The 20,990-nt window shown below is 39.7% G+C and overlaps 1 protein-coding gene across 1 annotated transcript in view; it reads right to left on the reverse strand.

Annotated features, from left to right (window-relative positions):
- Positions 1 to 20,500, reverse strand: part of sorcs1 (sortilin-related VPS10 domain containing receptor 1) — a gene marked incomplete at both ends in the record, with an annotated part of 176,761 nt that extends 156,261 nt beyond the window's left edge. Inside the window, one exon of the mRNA XM_080028890.1 lies at positions 19,838 to 20,500. Within this exon, the coding sequence (XP_079885016.1) occupies positions 19,838 to 20,500 (663 nt within the window). The remainder of the gene's footprint in view (positions 1 to 19,837) is intronic.
- Positions 20,501 to 20,990: the final 490 nt, after the last annotated feature.

Raw genomic sequence — 20,990 nt, forward strand, 5'->3', positions numbered from 1 at the left:
AAGGGGGCCCGCCGTAGAATATACCTGTTTACAGAGCCTAGGCTGAGTATTAACAATGTATTTTTTTTAGCACACACACAGTATGGACAGGTAGCAAATTGTGAGGAAATATTTTCTGATTTTGACAAAATCAGAAAATAAGTAATGGCGGTAACACGCGGAAAACATTTGACACTATCATTTTAGGAACAGCTGCCTATTTAAACTTTATATCCAGTGTAGATGTTAGCAACATGGAGTCATGTTTATGTCAACCTGATGAATTTTCGAGTCCTGTAATCACTCTTCATTTAGCTCTTTTTGGTCTCTACAGAAAAAACAGACCCTGCGTTCCAATCCCCATACTTCTTTACTAGAAGCATTTTGGAGTATTCGTCTCATTTCTTGACATTTCTCGACATATTGAAAAAAAACTTCCTTATTTGATTTTTTTCTCTCTCCTGTGGCCCTTAAACGCTTCTTTACTTTAGTATGTAGTGTAAAATAGCTTTTGAGCCAACGATAGGGTGAAGTTTGCTGGCCGGACTCTGTTTCGGTAGTTGAGCATAGCAAAACCTTATTTCCGAGTCTGACTAACTTGAAAACTATAGTTAGTCCAACAATGGCAAATATTTTTTTTTTACAGTGTACATCTGTTTATGTGTCCCACTTTCATAGACGGGTCACATTTAAGCACGCATGAGCTAATACCTGCTTGCTATGGGCACTGCACTACTGATGCAAATACAAGAGCACAGTAATCTATGGACTTGACAAATATAATATAAGTTTGCAGATCTTTTGGATTTTTGTGGAAAATCCGACCCGACTACTTTTCATGGAAATAAGCGAACAACAACATGTTAGGCATAGAGGAAGTCGGGGAAAAACAAATTTTTCAAGTTTCATTGCTACCCCTTCACCCATATACTGTATATATAATGTAAATTGCTTCTTAAATGTTACATAGTAGTCCTTTAAGTCGTAGGACCTTCCAGGTGTCTGTTATGACCCTCCCCTTACCACACTGTGACCATGAATAAGATATTTAACACAAAACGTTTGAGTGCAGTTCTCAGACGAGAAAAAAAGATTACAGCTATTTGTTTCACTGACATCTAATGCTAATATACAGCATTATATTAGAGTCCATTGCTATTTGCGTGCAGTGCAAAGCACTGTAATTATGAGGTTATTATTAGGAGGAAATCACGTCTGATCCAGGTGTAAAGGTTTGGACAGGAGGAGGAATGTGTTGTGGGTTAACATACAGACTCAAACAACAGGCAGACAGACAGAGAGACCCTTAAAGTCAACTCTATCTGTCCTCATTGTGTCAGACTGTATTTGAATAACAAATCAGCACATGCCATAGTCACATCAAATAAACCCTGTAAAGTCACCACAACAGTATCCGCAACTCACTTTATTACAATTTGTCTCATTGCTACATACAAATCAAAGGACATTGATTTCAGAATGTCCCTGGCTTTTGTAGTGCTTGAGATTACCTGAATATTTTGTGTCATTGCTTGTACATTTTTAATCCACTTTTAATCCATGCACACTTGCACTAACACTTCACAGGTGTCTCTTTGTTTTCACTGGTTACACAAACTCATGTTTACCTAGCGAAGGAAGCGACTTTGAGCATCTCAATATCCAAACATGAGTAGATGCCCTGTCATTTCCGTGTGTGTGTGTGTGTGTGTGTGTGTGTGTGTGTGTGTGTGTGTGTGTGTGTGTGTGCGCGCGTGCCTCCCATCTCTAACCTGATTCAGTCAACATGTGACAGCAGAGTGAGATGGAAAGAGAACCAGTGAAAGCAGATCTAAGGAAGTATCCTCGCACAAAGCAAATAGCGCTCCTGTCTGTTTCTGTGCTCAGTGAGAAATGTGAGGGGTGCCATGTTGTGGCCTCTTTTGAAGAATGTACTTTGATTGCAGAAGAATACAATTGTATTTCAGATCTGAGAAATTGCTAATTTTATAAACTTAAGGCGAGACACTGCGGCAAGAACTTTTTTTTTATTCAAGCATTCGATTTTGACATTTTTGTCTATTTTAGCTTCCATATCATTCTTTCTTACTAGTATAAATACAATATACTAAATATACATTAAGGTGTTTATTTGACTAAGCCTTGCGTCTGTATATTCCTCCTATATAACCTTCTTTAATGGCCACTATCTCAACATTTCTTCAATACTCTCAACCAGAAATCTCTGCTTCTGAAGCATCAACTAAACTATCCATAATCATTCTTAGCACTATTCTGAAGGCTTTTATAGAAATATTTGTTCATTTGTTGTATGATTTATTAGACATGTTGTTCTACAAAACGTGCCAAAATGCCTTTTTAAGAGCTGTACATAGTATTTATTTTTTCTCTATCCAAAAACTGTTCGGTAAAAAACGTTTGATGCTAATATGTTGGGAAAATGACTTTACCCAACATCTCGATTTTAAAGAGTTTTAAATAGATGAACATGTATGCTTACTAACTAAGTTATTGACAATTTTGCATATTTTTTTAAAACATTCTACAAAAAATTTAAATAATACGTTTTTTAATGTAAATAATCAACTGGCATGATGTCATGATGATATATATTCAACCCTATTTACCAGCAGTCTCATCTAAAGACAGAAAAAAACTGCCAAAGCTTTTGATATCAGATATAGGAATATAAATCTAATTCCTTGTAATATTTCTGACTTCATTTGAATTTAGCTACTTAAAGTTCTCTTTTTTTCCACCTTCAGAGATCTCACACAGTTTCACTAAATAACTATTTAAAGAGATTGAAATGACTATCTGCGCTCACAATCAGATAACATTGTATCAGCAGGTGGCTGTGTACTGACTTAGATTATCTTTTGTCTGTACAGATGTGAAGTGAATATATATAAATAGAGATATTCTTGTAAAGTTTTCCAATGCTCGTAACCTTGACCTTGCACAGGCCTGCAGGGGGAGTGAACATTGTGTGGAGAGAGAGTGGCCGAATCACTTTCAGTCCAAACTTCCCTCAGCATGCTACGCTGCAGTGCGGTCTGCCTTTGAACACTGATTTTTCCTTTCTTAATTTACAGTAATCAAGCGCTGGTAAAAGTGTCCAACTGCTTGGCAGGATGCTCCGGACTTTGAATTCAAATATGTACTGATTGGCCGTACTGGGTGGAGAATTGCTGTCATATTATTTCCAACCAGGGAGGACTGTAACATGCTGTAAAGACGGATCGACTGTTTGTTCAGAGAACTTCCATATACTGGTACTGATTGAAGGGCAAACATTTACACTGGACAATAGGGCTGGGCTTAACAAAGATGAAACTGCAATATATCGTGAAAAAAATTATATTTATTGATGTGAGGATAATGCAGTACGGCTCAATTTGTCCGCTTGTACTTTAACTTGTTTTACGTTTTCAGAGAACTATGTGGAATATTGCAATATGCATCATATCATGTATCATTATACCTTGACCCATAGTGATGCGTATCGTGAGAACATTTCCAATATCCATTCCACCCTGGACAATGGCGTTTGTACATGGTACAGTACGATTGCAATTGCTTTAAATATATATTTGTTACAGTTTTTTTTGTTATCTCATTGCTGTTTTCAGTCATACATTTATTTTATAATTCTTCCTTTTCAAGGCCAGTGGTCTCCAGAAGAACTCAGGGGAGGGCTGAGTGCTGTAACCCCATGGAAGGGCCATCTGGCCTGCAGAGCGCTACCTGACTCCGGCCCCTACACCGGGGCCACGGGCACCTGATAAAGCTGGCACGGCTACCGTTGGCAGTTTGCCTAGTATGGGAAGATAGCACTTCCAATAGGATGGGCCTACTCAGTGTGGAGGTCTTCTGGCCTGGAAGGTTACCAAATGCTGGGGAGAGGAAGTTCAGAGGGCAGCTCTGCTGGAGCTTCAAATGCAACTCACCCTCGCACAACCTATCTAACTGAAAACAGGGCAGGCTTTTCAAAATGAAGCTGCCTTATAATAAATCCTAAAGGATGAATGAGTGAATTGTAGCAGTGATGGCGCAAAGGTCACAACATGCACTCAACAGTACTACAATTTCCTCTACCAAATTTAAACTGCAGGAGGTAAAATACAGTGTAAAGGTTTTCCATCTTTTTCACCAACAAGCACACAGTTTAATCTGCATTTATGATAATCCCTTAAAGTGGCTATGAGGAGCTTTCAGTAACTGTTGTTTCTAGCGGCCTCTTTGGACAAAATTGTGAGTGTTTTGCTGTCCACTGTAGCAGTGGCGCGTGCATTTGTATAGGTAGTGACTGAAAGAGAGACGGCAGGATGCATGGCGATGAGGTTATGTATTTATATGTGACTATGTCAGATTACTAATGGTAATATGACGATTTTGAAGCAGATACCATTTTTAATTAGTACCGTTCATAAACACAATTTGCTCCTGTCTGCCTGCCGTGAAACATTTTGTCTAGACCCGAGCAAAGGTATTAATAATAACTATATGCAATTAGCATACTTTTCACTGATGGTCTGATTTGCTGTTACATGTCATTTATAATCATCAGATACATTTTTTTTGACTGTTTCATAAACATTTAAAAGTTCTTCATAAAAGGTATTTAAGTATAATGCTGGCAAATATCTATATCTGTCAGCAAATCCCAAAATTAACTATTGCTATCATTGTTATTTCCTGACATTCCCTCTCAATAATCAACTTTTAGAACATCACCAGACTAATCTTAGGGGTTCAATTTAATATAATGGCTTATGCTGTTATTAACATGTCTGACAAGAGAGAGCCTTCAATTGTAGGCACAGAGATTAGAGTTAATAATTGTCATTTTCACCATTCCCGGTGGAGTGAACCAATCACTGCCATTTGAGAATGATCACAGTAAGTGTAATACATGTAGGGCATGATTCAGTTTGAGTCATGTAACGCTAAATAAAGGGCTGACTCTATTTGTGGGTGGCAACAGCTAATCGTTTTTTTACCGAATAACACTTCCTCATTTTAAATCGACGAATACTCTTTCTTCAATCTCAGCCTTTTCTCAGCTTATTTAAAACATCAAAGTATCTGAAGTATTCACATTAATGCATTCCTTAATGTGTTTAATACTTAAATGCTAAAGCCCTTTCTTTTTGTAGTGACCTGAATTAACAAAACTGCTCCTCTCATCTGCCTCCTACTATAGCAAACACCTCCACATCGCAGCACTCGGCCAAGTGTTGAGTCAAAGATTTGATACAGTAGCTCACACAATGATAATCACACATAGTATAACCTTATTTTACCCAGCCGAACCTGAGCTTTCTTAGCCGAAGTGGGAGATATGACGCACAGAGACACCACTCGATTAGGCATCACGTTGCCACTTTAATCTACCTGGAGAGGTCTGATTTCTCCACAGTTCATCTGGGCCGTGGTAAGAAACTTCTGGAATCATGTAGTCCATGCTTTATAAGGTCCCTGCTGCCCCGTGGACTGACTCACTACTGAGTGCTTTATTTAATTAGACCCCTGTGTTACAACAGGAAGACCTGAAATACTAATGAGCACAACACCTTGATGTGGTCCGACACACTTATCCTATTCTAATACAGTATTCTGCCAATGCTTTACATACAAACTACAACCAAAAATAAAAAAAATTTGTAAAGCTATATTGCGTAACTTTTTCATATAAATGAATGTCAGTTACATTCACAGCCATCGCCAAACGAGTTGAGACAAAGCTGATGAAGCCTATCAGCTCCACAAAACTATCTCTATCTTTCTCAGTATGGCAGCACAAACTGTTTTTTTTTCACCCATCAATAAATCATAGTCATGCCATTCTTGTAATCACGGTTAAGCTGTTGTGGAGAAATGTCAGGAAATGTTGTGTTTTATTTGACAATAGCCTAACATAAAGGTGGAAAAAACATACCGAAATGTACATTATGCTACATGTATGACTAGAGCAGTTGTATGACAGCTAACTCCATACCCTATCAATATTTTATACATTGTTTTAATACCCACAACACCATTACCACACACTTCCAGTATGAACACACTCAATAATCTGTAACTTCCTATCTGCATGCTCCTGAGGCTGTTGCTGTTGTAATAGCAGATGGATCTTTTTTTTTTCAAAATCTGATCTGAGCTACTCTAATGTAGCTGCAGTGTCACCAGCCTTACTCAGCTGCCTTTGGAATAGGCTCTGATGGCTGCGCGCTGGCTTCAAGGGCTATGACAAGAGAAGCCGGGGCCGATCAAAGCAACATGCTAATTTACATGGTAACGAGAGGGTTTTGAGGTAAATGTGTTTAGACTTTAGCAGATGTTGCCAGGTACTGTATCTCCAGATGTCTTCATCCGTCCCTGGGTGTGTGTCTCTTTTTTTTTCAAGGATGGCTATTAACACAGATGGGGCCTGCCAAAAAAGCAGGAAGTGATTTATTTTTTTCCAGAGCAAGTAAGGCCTATTCTTGGTTCATAAAATACACAGACACCTTATTGCAGTGCACAGCTGAAAGAATGTACAGTTAGACAGCTTTTTGTCTCATTTGTAACATTCAATTTCCTTTCTGTGCAATTCTGTTGTCATTTTTATTCCACAGGCAGAATAGTGAAATAAAACTTTATTAGTGCCACAGAGCTGTGACAGTGCGCCAACTGCTGGCAAGTTTTGTGTGTTTTTTATTGTTATCAAAGCAACATTTATCTCAGGTCAAGTAATGTTAGTTACTTGGTATACATGTTTGGTAATTTTCCATGCTTTTATTGACAGTGTCGAGAGACAGAGATGTCTATGTAGCCTGCCTCATAGTTAAGGCGAGACACGGCAGGCAAAAACATCGTTTTTTTGAGCACTGGTCAATTTTGAGATTTGTGTCTATTTAGCTTCCATAACATCTCTTCTTTCATACTAGTATGGATAAAAGGTCCAAAATATACGTTTTAGGTGTTTATTTTACTAAACTTTGACTGCTTGCGTCTGTATTTTGCTCCTAAATTCGTCAAAAGTGAGCATTCTAACGTAACATACAGCACCGCGACCGCTGTATGAATCATAATAACCATGGTACTGTTGGAGAGCTCTGAATCTCATGAACAACGTTATCTGATCCAAATATGGTCATTTCCTTTGTATCAGTAACCAATCGTGAAAGTGTGAGGAGGGATTCAATCAATGCTAGGAACGCGACCTCATTGGCTAATGCACATTTCTGACGATGTGATTCCCTAAAAGGCATCACGTGATGCTAGCCGCGGTAGCTCGAAAATCACAAAATAAAATGGGAAAAACGCCGAAAATATGCCAAACCAACACAAAAAAAATACTTAATCAATTGGCTACGGACATTACATGATCGCCATTTGAAGGGGAGAAGTGTTAAAGACATGTAAATCACGCCGATCACGTCGGAGAGACACAGACTGTCAGAGGATCAGAGGGGACATGGTGGGGAGAGAGAGCGTCTGTGCCGACTCCGGAGCAGGTTGACAGACAGTGGCTAATAATGATTGAATCACGTTTAAATTAGCATGTGATGTAAATGTTACTATGCTATGGTATATATATGTTAAGCAGTGGTAGGCCTATATGGCATTGAGGGGTGTAGAGCCTAATTCAATAAATTACTCTAGCTATAATCAGTGATTATCAGCAGAATTCACATTTTTATCTTTAACGGTCGTTTTCTCAAAATGAACTTTTTCCAATACTGTGCGAAAGATATCTCAACTTCTAGACCACTGACATCAACCAAACTTTCTATGATCATTCATAGCACTATTTCAAAGGTTTTTACACAAGGATTTGTTAATATATTGTTAATTGTCTGATTTATGATACATTTTCCTCCTAAAAACATGCCTAAAATGCATTTATAAGACATGTACATAGTATTTTTTGATTTATTAAATGAAAAAAGGCTGTATCCAAAATCTGTTCTGTAAAAACTTTTGAAACTAATATGTGGTTAAAATAAAATAGAGATTTTAACTCTGGCTTTATCCAACATCTCGATTTTTTTCTCGAAAAATGACCCAAATTTACGCATAATTGGTTAAATATTGCCATATTTGCATATTTAATAAAATATTAAAGAAAAACATGTAATACAAAAAATTATTGTGTTAGTGTCAGTAATCAACTGGCAAAGTTTCATGATGATATCTATAAGTTTAAAAAAAATCCCTATTCACCTGGGGTGTCTCGCCTTAAAAACACAACATTAAGCATTCATTGGTAAGACATATACTGTAGCTGTGCATAAAACGGGGGTGAAGAACCAATTAAAAAATAGTCTAGAGTGTATGGCGTTCATTCTCCTTTTCAGTACATCTGACAACATTAGTTCACAGAATTCATGTAACCTCCATCAAGGTGGTTAAAGTCCCTTTCTCACTGGCCTGTGACTGTTTGCGTACGGCATTCGCTAGGGAGCTTCCGGACTGTCTTGAAACGTCTGGGTTCTCGATTTCCAGGTGTGAGTCGCAGAGCCTCCATGTCATGTTGTTTGTATTTTCAAAAAAATTAGCGTGACACATTTTTCTCAAAATAGTCAGAGTTGTCGCAGGATTCTCGAACCCATCTCAAACCCTTCTCAATGTAGTTTCTGTGAGTCAGAAAGTGAGAGGAATGGTAGAGAACTTTGTGAGGGGTTGGCGATCGATGGGCGAACGTCTGGCGATTCTTGCCCGAACATCCCGTGACATGATTGCGAACTCCCGGCAAATGTTGGTCCAAATTTTGGCGGAGGTTCGTGCAAAATTCGCACACACACACACACACACACACACACACAGACATACTATTTTCTATCATACAGTTAGATTACTTAGACGTGTGGGACCAACGGGCACACGCCCACGTCTTCCAGCAGTGAAGTGCGGTCTAACATTTAGCTCAACTGGATCCATGCAATCTGAAGTGAATATCTATTACAGGTGTTAGACCGATCAACCTCCATATAGAGACTATCTGTCTTTCTATGTATCATTATAACAAGCTCCTTTTTAAATGTATATCTTGGAAAGTGTATATGGCGACCAATTGAAATCCACTGCACTGATTGGCAACACTAATGTGGCATTATGCACCTCCTCAAACCAGAGGTGTTATATCATATATTAGTCAAACGCTCTAAATGCCATGTGTCTGATGAATATTCTTTCATGTTTCATAACTCCTAGTAATAGGTTACCACACAGACTTTGTAGCAGATAATTATTTGCAACTATTTAAATTACGTTAATTGGTATCAAATTATGAATATTCCAAACAGGAGGAAAAGAAAAATCTTGTGAACCTTGCCGCCCAACAAAATAAGAGAAACATTAAGGATTAATAAATTGTAGCATAACTACTGAATGGCGTTATTTGTATGGTACTTTTTCAAGCAGCGGCATTTGCTACAAGGAATCAGGAACATTCATTGATCATGATGAAAAGCGAATGTCATACGGACTCATTAAAAGATTTGTGAAATTGCCACGCTGGGTCATCGGCACACTCAAAGCCAACAGAGTGTGTAGGATGTCGGCAGAGTAAAAGAAAAAGGCCTCGCTTGTTTTTCACTTTTGAACATTAAGTATTCGGTATGCACAATGTAAATTGCGAGAGAGCGCGTGAGTTGACAACACAAGGTCCCTTCTCTTCTGTTTATACATTATAAACACTCAAACAGAGCAGGGAAAATGCAGCCGCTTATCAGAAACAACAAGCAAGTGTTTGTTGTTGAAAGCAGGCATTCACCCACCATCCTGTTCTTCTGATGGGGTGTTGTTCTGAGCTGTGTCTCAGCCATTTTCTACCACTCTCTCTGTCTCAGTCTTGTATCAGACTTTGGTCAATTAACTTGACTTGGCTCATTTGCTCCTTTCAGACACTTTCCCGCGGTTTACAGATTGCCAAGGATTCCCATTTGTGGCACAGAAAGTGTTCTGTGCAATTCTGAACCTGATCAGGGGGCTGAGATGGGACTCTGGTGCCTTCTCGAAGGGAGACCTCTGACTGCCTTGATATATCTGTGAGAATCATCCTTGTCAATCTGAGTTGCTACCGAGAGGGGAAAGAGGTTTCAAAAGGAAGCAGATAATAATATAAACAGCCGTGAAACAGAAATTGAATCCCTGTGCCAATCCCCCTGACGGAAAAAATCTGCAGTCCGAGTGTGTATCGGCTCCATCTCCATGAACTCCATCGGGTAAATCTGAAGGTTTCAGATACTTCCAAAGTATTTTGAGTCCTGGCTTCTAAACACTGTGTGAGCGTATACGATTAGGTTTTTGCTACCGTAACTGTCACAAATGTCTAGGACTGTGTATTGGCAAGGTCTTTATGATACAATACCTATCACGATACATTGCGATACAATGTATATTGTGATATGGCGACATTCCACAATCTAGTTCCCTGAATATGTAAAAAGAGAGCTAAAAACACAAGTTGCTGTTGTGACGGCCACAGGGTTGCCTTGAGGTGTTGTTCTTCTGGTGTGCTCTGTTTTGCAGGGAGCTAACGGGATGCAGCTCACCTGAGCAGGCTTGACTCAGAAGCCTATAAAGCAGCCCTGCCAGATTGACCCCGCTCTTGCCTGACCTGCAGCCTGCTCTTTTGTTTCATTTATATTCCCGCGGTTTACAGATTGCCAAGGATTCCCATTTGTGGCACAGAAAGTGTTCTGTGCAATTCTGAACCTGATCAGGGGGCTGAGATGGGACTCTGGTGCCTTCTCGAAGGGAGACCTCTGACTGCCTTGATATATCTGTGAGAATCATCCTTGTCAATCTGAGTTGTTACCGAGAGGGGAAAGAGGTTTCAAAAGGAAGCAGATAATAATATAAACAGCCATGAAACAGAAATTGAATCCCTGTGCCAATCCCCCTGACGGAAAAAATCTGCAGTCCGAGTGTGTATCGGCTCCATCTCCATGAACTCCATCGGGTAAATCTGAAGGTTTCAGATACTTCCAAAGTATTTTGAGTCCTGGCTTCTAAACACTGTGTGAGCGTATACGATTAGGTTTTTGCTACCGTAACTGTCACAAATGTCTAGGACTGTGTAAGGTCTTTATGATACAATACCTATCACGATACATTGCGATACAATGTATATTGTGATATGGCGACATTCCACAATCTAGTTCCCTGAATATGTAAAAAGAGAGCTAAAAACACAAGTTGCTGTTGTGACGGCCACAGGGTTGCCTTGAGGTGTTGTTCTTCTGGTGTGCTCTGTTTTGCAGGGAGCTAACGGGATGCAGCTCATCTGAGCAGGCTTGACTCAGAAGCCTATAAAGCAGCCCTGCCAGATTGACCCTGCTCTTGCCTGACCTGCAGCCTGCTCTTTTGTTTCATTTATATTGGTTGTTCACCTTATTCTTTATTAAAGCTATTATGTTTATATAAGACTGTGTGGCCTCCCCTTTATTGTTGAAAACCGTTGAGCCAGGTTGTAACACTGTGTACGATCTGGTTGGTCTTAATACATCACATCAGATTAGATCGCGTGGTTCTCAAGCTTTTTCTGTCATTCTCTCCTAATAGTAGTGCAGAGCTCCTCTCTCCCAAAGCCATCACCACCATCACCATCATACACATCAACATGCCAATCACACCACAGGGCAATAGAGCCGCAGCACAGAACAGAAGTGCACTGAACTTGGTAGAGACACTACAATGCTATAGCATAGACGTGTATGACATTGTATCTAACTTACACACAGACAGACGAACAGACATAAATATGCAATTAACTTCTCTTTTTTTTCCTTTTTTAACAATGCACCATAAAAACAGTTTCTACTAGAAACCCCAAATTACAATTTTTCACCTAAAAATTTGAACACTATGTAACTTTTGAATAAATACTATTGTTTTTTGTCGGGACATGAAAATATTAATACCACTATCACGTTTGTGCTTTAAGTACGGAGCCGGAGCACAAAGGTGATTAGCTTAGTGTAGCATACAGAGTAGAGACAGGGTGAAACAGCAAGCAAGCCTGGCTCTTACATGTAGCATAGGTTTGTGTCAGCAGCTCCAAGTAGCAGGAATTCAAAGACTTGGTACCTTCATCTGATTGTTAGCATTCTGCAGTGTGATCGTCTCCCTGCCAACAGTGGAACAGAATGTGAGACGCCCTCCACCAACACCTTTCACACATTCTTAGCATCCTACTATTTTAAATCAACTATCCGACAGGCATGCCTAATCAAGAACTATTTTCCATCACTTTTTGTGTGCATTTAGAAAAAAACATGGTGATGTGACTGCAGGTTTTTTTTTAGCATCCTTTTTCTCCTTTAGTGATGTTTGCATAATACTGTATGTTATTCTACTTTCAAACTCTAATGCATACTGAAACTCCCTGCCTCTAATCATGTGAAGTATAGCATAGATGGTTTAGCTCTACGAACAATGACTGGTCTGTGGACTACACTTGAACACCCACTCAATGAAAAACACAAAGAAATCCTTCATTCTCAGTCCATCTCCAACAATGCAACAAACTAAGAATATACAATATTACCAGAAAATACTATAGTGTTTCTGCCTTCTCAGACAAGAAAATGTGATTACAGATCTCAATTGAATCATTGAGCTTTTAAGTCATTTATGACTTTAACTACAGAGAAAATGTCCAAAGCTAGGCCATAATGGGTTCAGATATATATATATTTGATGCTGGATTCTGGTTGGGTAAAATGATGTTGTTGCCCCTATCCCTTCTAAAAGCAGAATAATGAATGCTATGAGTGAGTTAGACAATAACACAGAAGCTTTTACTGCTTAAATGGATACCCAATCTGAGAACAATTATGTTTAAAAAATATATATAAAAAAAAAACTAAGCAGGAGGGTTCATTTAAAATTATACATTATTTTTCAAGCACTGGTCAATTTTTTTGATTTTTTTCTTCTATTGTGCTTCCATAACATGCCTTCTTTCATTTGCGTAGGCTAAAATAAAAAAAGGTCCAAAATGTAAATTTCTTGTACTTATTTGACTTCACTTGTTTGCGACTGTATTAGGTCTCATATACAACCATAACAGCCAATATCTCAACATCAATACTAACCTCAATTTCAAAAGCACTTATTAACTAAACTTTTTTTTTATTGCTTAACTGGCAACATTTCATGAGTTTCATCTATATGTTAGAATGTAAACCCTATTCACCTGCAGTGACACACCACCAGCCTCCTTTAATGATGTCCACACTGTGAGTGAATGAACTTCAGTGTGTACAGTACTCTCCACTTTCCGTACATTGACGGGGCAACACATTGAGTGGGCTTTGAAAAAACAACAAGATGAAAGTGTTTTCATTGCATGATTGAAAAAGGACTTAAGAGGGAGCAACAGAGAGGTGGAAGCAGTAGGAGCGGTTTACTCTCAGCAGCACCTAAGGGCACTTACTGAAATAAAGTGTGTGTTCCTGAGGCCTCACAGACTTGGGCTGAGAGTGCCCCGACATATTACCAACACTGTATATGTTTGGTCAATGGTCTGCCTACACCAACTCACCAAGTCACTTACGAGTAGGGTTGCAAAATTCTTGGAATTTTCAAAGTTGGAAATGGGATTTAACAGGATTTTATGGGAACAGTGATTTTAAATATGATTGGGGAAATATATATATATATATGTTAGCATAATCTAAAGATTTCAGGTATAATTGAGAATATATACGCTATTCCTCAACCACATGGCACACCGCTTACCTGCCTTTTGCAACCTTACTGACAAGAGACAGGGGTTTTACAGCATCTAAATAAAAGGAAAATAATAACTTCATATTTTTGAGCTTTTCACGTGGGATTTTGTTCTTTTTCTTCTAGAAAAGAGAGAGGGGAGGACTAAACCTAGTGTGTTTGTGGGCCTATCCAGGCTGATGGCTGCTCATCGGAGCGTGACAGCGTCCTCCTGCCTGATCACTCCCAGGCACGGTACCCCAGGGATCGCTTAGCCCACACAGTGGCTTCGGCTGTGTTCGTATATTCAATGTGTTTCTCCTGTTTTTCTTTCTTTTAATTCTCTCCTCTCAACAGCATGTGACCGGTCTGACAGCACACAGATTACACTCCTCTTTTCTTTTTTCTTGCAACTGGATGTTCACAAACCGATTTGGAAGCTTGAGTTGTAATTGCTGCGTTACAACAGGATGAGTGTGTGTGTGTGTGTGTGTGTGTGTGTGTGTGTGTGTGTGTGTGTGTGTGTGTGTGTGTGTGTGTGTGTGTGTGTGTGTGTGTGTGTGTGTGTGTGTGTGTGTGTGTGTGTGTGTGTGTGCGAGACAATGTGCATACGAACAAAGTGGAGGGAGAGAAGAGGCAGAAAGAAACATGGACACATATTTAGGTGCACTTTGCTGTTTCAAGGGTGGCGGATTTGTTTTCATTTACAGAGCTTGCAATTAGTATAGAAAACATTTTCTCACGGAATGTCATTCTTAGTATTGAATAATTCTATCATCATATATCAAAACTAAACTAACTCACAGTAGACAAGGGCCTTTGGCAACAACAACCAGCTCAGAAAAGTAGTAGCAGTAGAAAGTGAGAAGAAAATGTAAAAAACATAATCAAATTTGCTATATAATATATATTTTTAAAGCATAATCTACCGTGTATCTGAACTGCAGTGCAAATAGAATGTTTTCATTCAAATTTTCACATTGAAAACACCTAACTTACTGATTTATTTTTGTACTTAGAAAGTAAAGGGTGAACAGGACAGGCTCTAATAACTATTGTTATGTCCTCTCAACAACTAAAAAAGAAAAAATTGTCATCTTTACTCTGTAAGGCACAAAAAGTATCTTGTTTTTTTCAGTTGATTCAGTGACTACAAGTGTCACTAGATGATCAGTGCTTAACATGATAAGTAACAACTATTTTAGCATGTATTAACATTTGTTAATTAGCACAAAGTCCATCCGAGGTTGATAGGAAGGGCATTGCTTTTGCTTGTGAAAAAAAAACAATTCAAAAACTGTTTATGGAAACAATTGGAAATGTTGACCTGATCATGGTGTGCCTTGAAGAGTGAAGAGTTGAATTTGCACTTTCCCTGAGCAAGTGCAAATAAATTCTAAGGGAAATATGAATGTCAATGTGTGCAACATATTCCATGTAAATCAATAAAATGGCTGTTCAGGCCTTTCACTAAAATGGTATCCTTATAGTACAGAATTGCATGGCAATCAATTTTAATAGTTGGTATTATTTGGTAATTAAATAAATAGTATTAAGTCTTCTTGACCAAAGTGGTTCACCATTGGGAGGCTGACAATGATATCCCTACAGCCATGAAGCTAATGTTGTAACTGTATGTAGCTGTTAAGCACAGGCATGCATTTGTTTTACAAACGTATAGGCATTGTCTGCAAATGTGTTATAAAACATCAAACTATCAGATAGCACAGTACTACTGTATTGCAGTGGGTGAATTACACTGTCCTTTTAACCTTACAACTTTTTCCTGCTGCACAAAACTTGTCCATTAAGTATATGTCGGTTTTTTTAATCACTGCTTTGATTTCTGTCATCGTGGATGAGCAGGTTGTAAATGTGTTAAATTTACAGCTCGTCCTACAACTCCACAGGGCGTTGACAGCCTCCAAATGTGTGAAAATTAGCAAATTATGAAGCCTTGACGGTGTAAACGGAATACCACTGCACAGAACGTACGTGACTTTAGTTAAATTAATCTGGGGTGGGCACTACATTGGGTGTTGCCATGGATATGAGAACACATACACACCGTATATTGCCTCAACACCTAGCGAGGTAGAGTGAGACTGTCAACTGAGACGGCATACATATGTAAGTGATATTTTCACAATGCTTTAGGAGTATCACATGATCGACAACTCATTAAGTGTTGACAAAATCATTTAATACATTGTGTGTCTGAGCAAACCAAACTGAAACACAACCGCTGTCTCATTAGGGTTTAATTTAGTAATATATATCTTTGTTTGCTTATATTTGACATCATGTCCTATGTCTCTGAAAGCATCAAGCAGCTCAAGAGCAAACGTGTTAGACAAGGCTGACATATGAGCCAATATGTCAGCCTAAATCTATGTGAGTGACAGAGCAAAGTACTCAATGCATGACATTTTAATAATGTAAATAATACTGTCCCAGTGCATGTCAAACATCCATCTGAGATGGCTATGCCATAGGCCCAACGGTGAGACTGCTCTTTGCCTCTAACCTTTTCTTAAGAATCTCATTGCTGCCTGTGCCAAAAAAAACATCAGGTATTAGTAGGACCGGTTTTAATGTTAAGCCTTTGTGGGATCCATGGTATCGGTGAGGGTAGACTTAGGTTAAGGGTAAGGTTAGGGTAAGGGTCAGGCATGTAGTGGTTATGGTTGGGGCAAGTCTCCAGGTATTGTAACTCTATATGTCCTCGTAAGTGATAAAAAACACGACTGTGTGTGTGTGTGTGTGTGTGTGTGTGTGTGTGTGTGTGTGTGTGTGTGTGTGTGTGTGTATTTACACTCATAACGTGCGTTTCCCTGTATTTGCCTTCTCAGGCATATAAGACTTTTGTTGCCAATGTTTTATGAGTCATAATTAGAACCTCCAATTCAATCTGACACACAGGCTTCCAGTAATGTGGGATGGTATTAAAAGACAAGCTTTGCGATGCCTTAAAGGTTAAACATTTAAAAGGCAGCGAAGCCATTATGTGTATCCTTTTCCCTCTTTTGCTCTGTGGCATGTTGTTGACTCATCTGTTTATTTATACAGCAGCTCCGATTGTAGAGACAGAGGACGTCTGTGCCTGCGCATAGCAACAATACATATTTAATGGGGAAACTCTATTATTGCGAGCTTCAAGTGATTTGTTTGCGTCAGCTAAAAGAACAGGGGCAAAATAGTTTCATAGGAAGCATCCATTCAAATCACACAAAATCAAACAAGGCTGCTAAATAGTACAAGACTATTTTTGTCGGAGGGCACAAACTAGGGCTGTGGATCTTTTGGAATCCCACGATTTGAAACCAATTTGTGGGGTAACAATAGAAATTCAAATTTGATTCTCCATTAAAAACGATTCCCGATTCACTTCTCGATTCAGTTCAAAGAAAAATGTCAGGATCTAAGAGGCGTTGTGTCAAATGATGGCAAATTAAAGTCCATGTCTTATCTATCTTCATTGTACTGTATGCCAATTTTAATTTTAAGCTTGTAATGCATGTGATATCAAGCCTTTTTTTAATCAATTTCTCGCAAATTATGAATCAAAATTGCAGGAGATAGGAATTGTTTACATGAATCGATTTGTTTTCACCACACCTGATGTACACACATTGGCAGAGGTAGGGGTAGCAAATAATAACTATGCAAATTTGAAGAAATAAGCTTTCTTTCCCCCGTTGCCTCCACCGTAATGTCCCTTTTAGTCTGTCAGACCCATTGAGACACCTGAGGCACAGGATGGAAATTGAGTCAGAAGAGAAGTGGAAAGGCATGGGAGTGTGTGATATGTGTTTGACTGTAATTGGTTTTGTTCCGGACAGGGCTGTGAACGCTGTGGGTGGAACACAAGAGCAGCTGCACCGTTTTTGGAACTATAGTCAAGATATCGACTCTTGGAAAAGCCAAGTTTTAGGAGGAACACTCGCTTTGTTTCCGAGAGCGGCAGAGTTTGCTGGTGCTAAATAGATGATTTCATACGTTGTTATTGCCTTTGATCAGTCCACACTAATTATATGTTTTGCCTCTGAAGAATAAAGAAACAGACATGGGGAGATATCAGTTCCTCGCAACGAATGAGGGCATCTGAATTGCATTTTTTTAAGGCTTTGGGCATTTAGGATAACAACATAAAGCACGTTTTTATAATCTCTGATTCATTGTCAGATTCACCAAAAGAGCAAGCTTCTTTCCCTCCTCCTTCTTTCTCCAACATCCAGACTTTGTTGTCTTTAAAGAATGAACAAAATGTGTATTGGAAGGCAGCTAGAAAAATAATAAGATATATTGCTGCGTGCAGAAAGACACATCCAGCGGCACTGTCAGCTACAGTGAATAGAGGCAAGAGGTACAATGCACAGTAATGACCCAAAGAGACAGGCTTTTGCTCAGGTACTCGGATATTTCTACAAAATTAAAGGTTTTTTTTATTTATTTTTTTATTGAAATAATTGCGATTCACGGAAAGTGGAGCACATTTTAATAAGTTTCCAGGAGCTCCAAACTGAAGAAGCCGAGTGAGAGCTGAAATCAGTTTGACATCGTCATCAACCTGGGATAATGAGATCTGCCAAATGATGTGGAAATAAGAAGTCCATGTGGGGAAATCCACACCCAATAAGGGAAATATTCTCTTTTTGTACGGTTGGAGCCTCATTAATAATAGAACCTTGTGCTTCATATGCCATTAAGGGGCTGCTGCGTACATTTTGAATATCTACAGTACATGTCAGCGCAAGATAAAATAGAAAAAGATTTCCGTATTGAGACTGAGGCAATACTTCAAAGCTGAAACAATTTGTGTATTGAAAAAAACCATCAGCAGTTGAATTCATAAAAAAGAATACTGTAAGTAATCATTAGAATAGTCGCAGCCTTTAAAAAGTTAATAGTAAATACATTTTCATAATTTCACATTTTGAGGATCATGACAACATTTCTTCTACAAAACCTTCTTTTCTTTGGTTGATTGAAAAGTCTTACAAACTTTCTCTCAAAGATGGAGTTTCAAATTCTTGCTAAAAGATGTGAATCCCTCGATACATTTTAATATCAGCTTTTTGCACATAGTGTTTTCTTTAGATAGCCACATGGTTTTTCATATGCAAAGGCAAGTAACAAAATAAATATTGCGGTCTGGCAACCAGTCACCCCTGCTGGCTATATACCTGATTAGGATATGTGTACTTCAAAAGAGAGCAAAAATAACTGAACTCATCTCTGGAGTCTGGAGCCCCTTGTTAATGCCCACACACACTGTCCAAACCTTGACCTTCTCATCCCTGCCATAACATGAAAGGATCTAATCCAACAAGCTAAGAGTCAAAGAAGGGAAGTTTACAGGCACTTCAGGCCCGTGGAAGGGAAGGATGAGATGTGAAAATGCTTAACCTCTCCCACACAGTACAGCGCTAATACTTGTCAATCCTGCCCTCTGGTCTGAGATGCTCCCCACTAAACATGAACCGCTTTTAACCAGACATCAATACAGCTGAAAGAGCTTCTCAGATTAAGCTCTCTCTCTATATCACTCTTTCCCTCTCTCTCTATTTATATCACTCACACTCTCTCAATCACTCTTTCTCCCTCCTCTACTGGAGTTAATTGTCTTTCTTTACAACTTAGATACAGACCAGAAGGGCATTGTATGCACTCATTTTAATATGCAATCAAATTGTGTTGTTAAAAATGCCATAGTGGAAAGGAGATAATAAGACCACTGACTTCACTATTAATGTGTATGTAAAAAAAAATCCTAATATTGCCTACTGCTGGAACCCAAGTATTTCAGTCTCTGTTGATGTTACATGTTGAGAGGACAGATCAGCAGTTCCATCTCCTAACTTTGAGGAGAACATTAAATTATTTTGGACTCTCTTTCTACCTTTCCCACGCTCACAAACATGTACCAGCGCGCGCGCGCCCACACACACACACACACACACACACACACACACACACACACACACTCACATGTCTCGCATACGACGTATCATACAGATTTGGTTTCACTGTTGAGGGCAGCGTGTGCCCACCTGATGGCAACACAACCCATTTCCCTCTCCTCTGCGGATTGGCATATGGCATACGGCCGTATTAATGCTTTAAAAAGTGGCAATAAAAAATGACTTACACTGCTGTTGTGGCCGGACCAGTGCACCATAGCCTGGTTGTGAGATGAATCCCCCGTTAAGGCGAACGTTGAACTGTTGAGTTTAAGCTCCTCGTGCCGGCTCGGACCACCAGCTCTCCGCTCCGGTTCAGAGCGCGTCACCCTGCGTCCAGCCACCGCCGAGCTCGCTCCCTCTGCCGTGTATCCACTCCGGGCCGGACCGGTGGATCTGACTTTGTTCTTATCACTGCTCCGTCTGTTGCGCTTGGTGGAGCGTTTGGAAGCGGCAAAACCAGCGACATTGTCGGTCTTGTTCTGACCACTCATTAGTGTGGGATGAGAAACTTTCAAGTTTGCAGACACTCTCTCACTCATTTCATCCAGGTTGTCTGTATTCCTCTCCAGTCTTGGCACTGCGTATTCCGGCCGGTCCGGAGCGCATCGAGCGTCCCCCACTGCGCAACGGAACACCAGCCGAGTTTCAGCACTCGCAGCCCCGCCGAGTTTTTTCCCTGCCGCGCTGCCGTCTCCGTGTCCAAAAACTTCTCCATCTAATCCTCTCGCGGATACACTCGTCACGTCGAATTTCAGCAGTAATTCCCGAACGAACCTCTTGTTATTATATCCAGGCTGGCACGACCTGCAAGTTATATCAGCTTTGGCGGCGTGAAAGAAACAGATCATCGTACAGAACCAAAACCAAAGCCGCGCACCGTGCCACTTTGGGCAAAACACGAGCTCCCTCTCCATTGCTGTCGGGCAGGCGGAGAAGGATGCAGGTGGTGGATGATGCAAGAAGTCCTTTTTCTTTTCCCCTCACTCCTATCAACCTTTTCGGGTTGCTGAAATGGTGTGGCGCGGCGGTAACAGATGAACTGCTGCGCAAGTTGGTGCGTTGCCCAAATGCAGTGTTGTAAAAAAGTGCGGCGGCGGGCTGAGTCTAAAGTGGTTCCAAGTTGAGAGATTTGATCAAATGAAGCCCCGCGCACGCATTGCATGGGGGAGGAGCTGACGATCCTAGACTGAAAGATGGAGCAAATGTGTTGAACTGTCTGTCTTTCTCCATATTTTGTTATTTTCTCACCATATGGTCGGCTATAATTAACGCAGTCAGTTATATGTCTAGTCGTGATATCCCCGCTGCTCTTTTTATTCCTCCTCATAGCCACATTTT

This window comes from Ammodytes marinus, assembly GCF_949987685.1.
Source record: "Ammodytes marinus genome assembly, chromosome: 6".
In the NCBI taxonomy this organism is placed as follows: domain Eukaryota; kingdom Metazoa; phylum Chordata; class Actinopteri; order Uranoscopiformes; family Ammodytidae; genus Ammodytes; species Ammodytes marinus.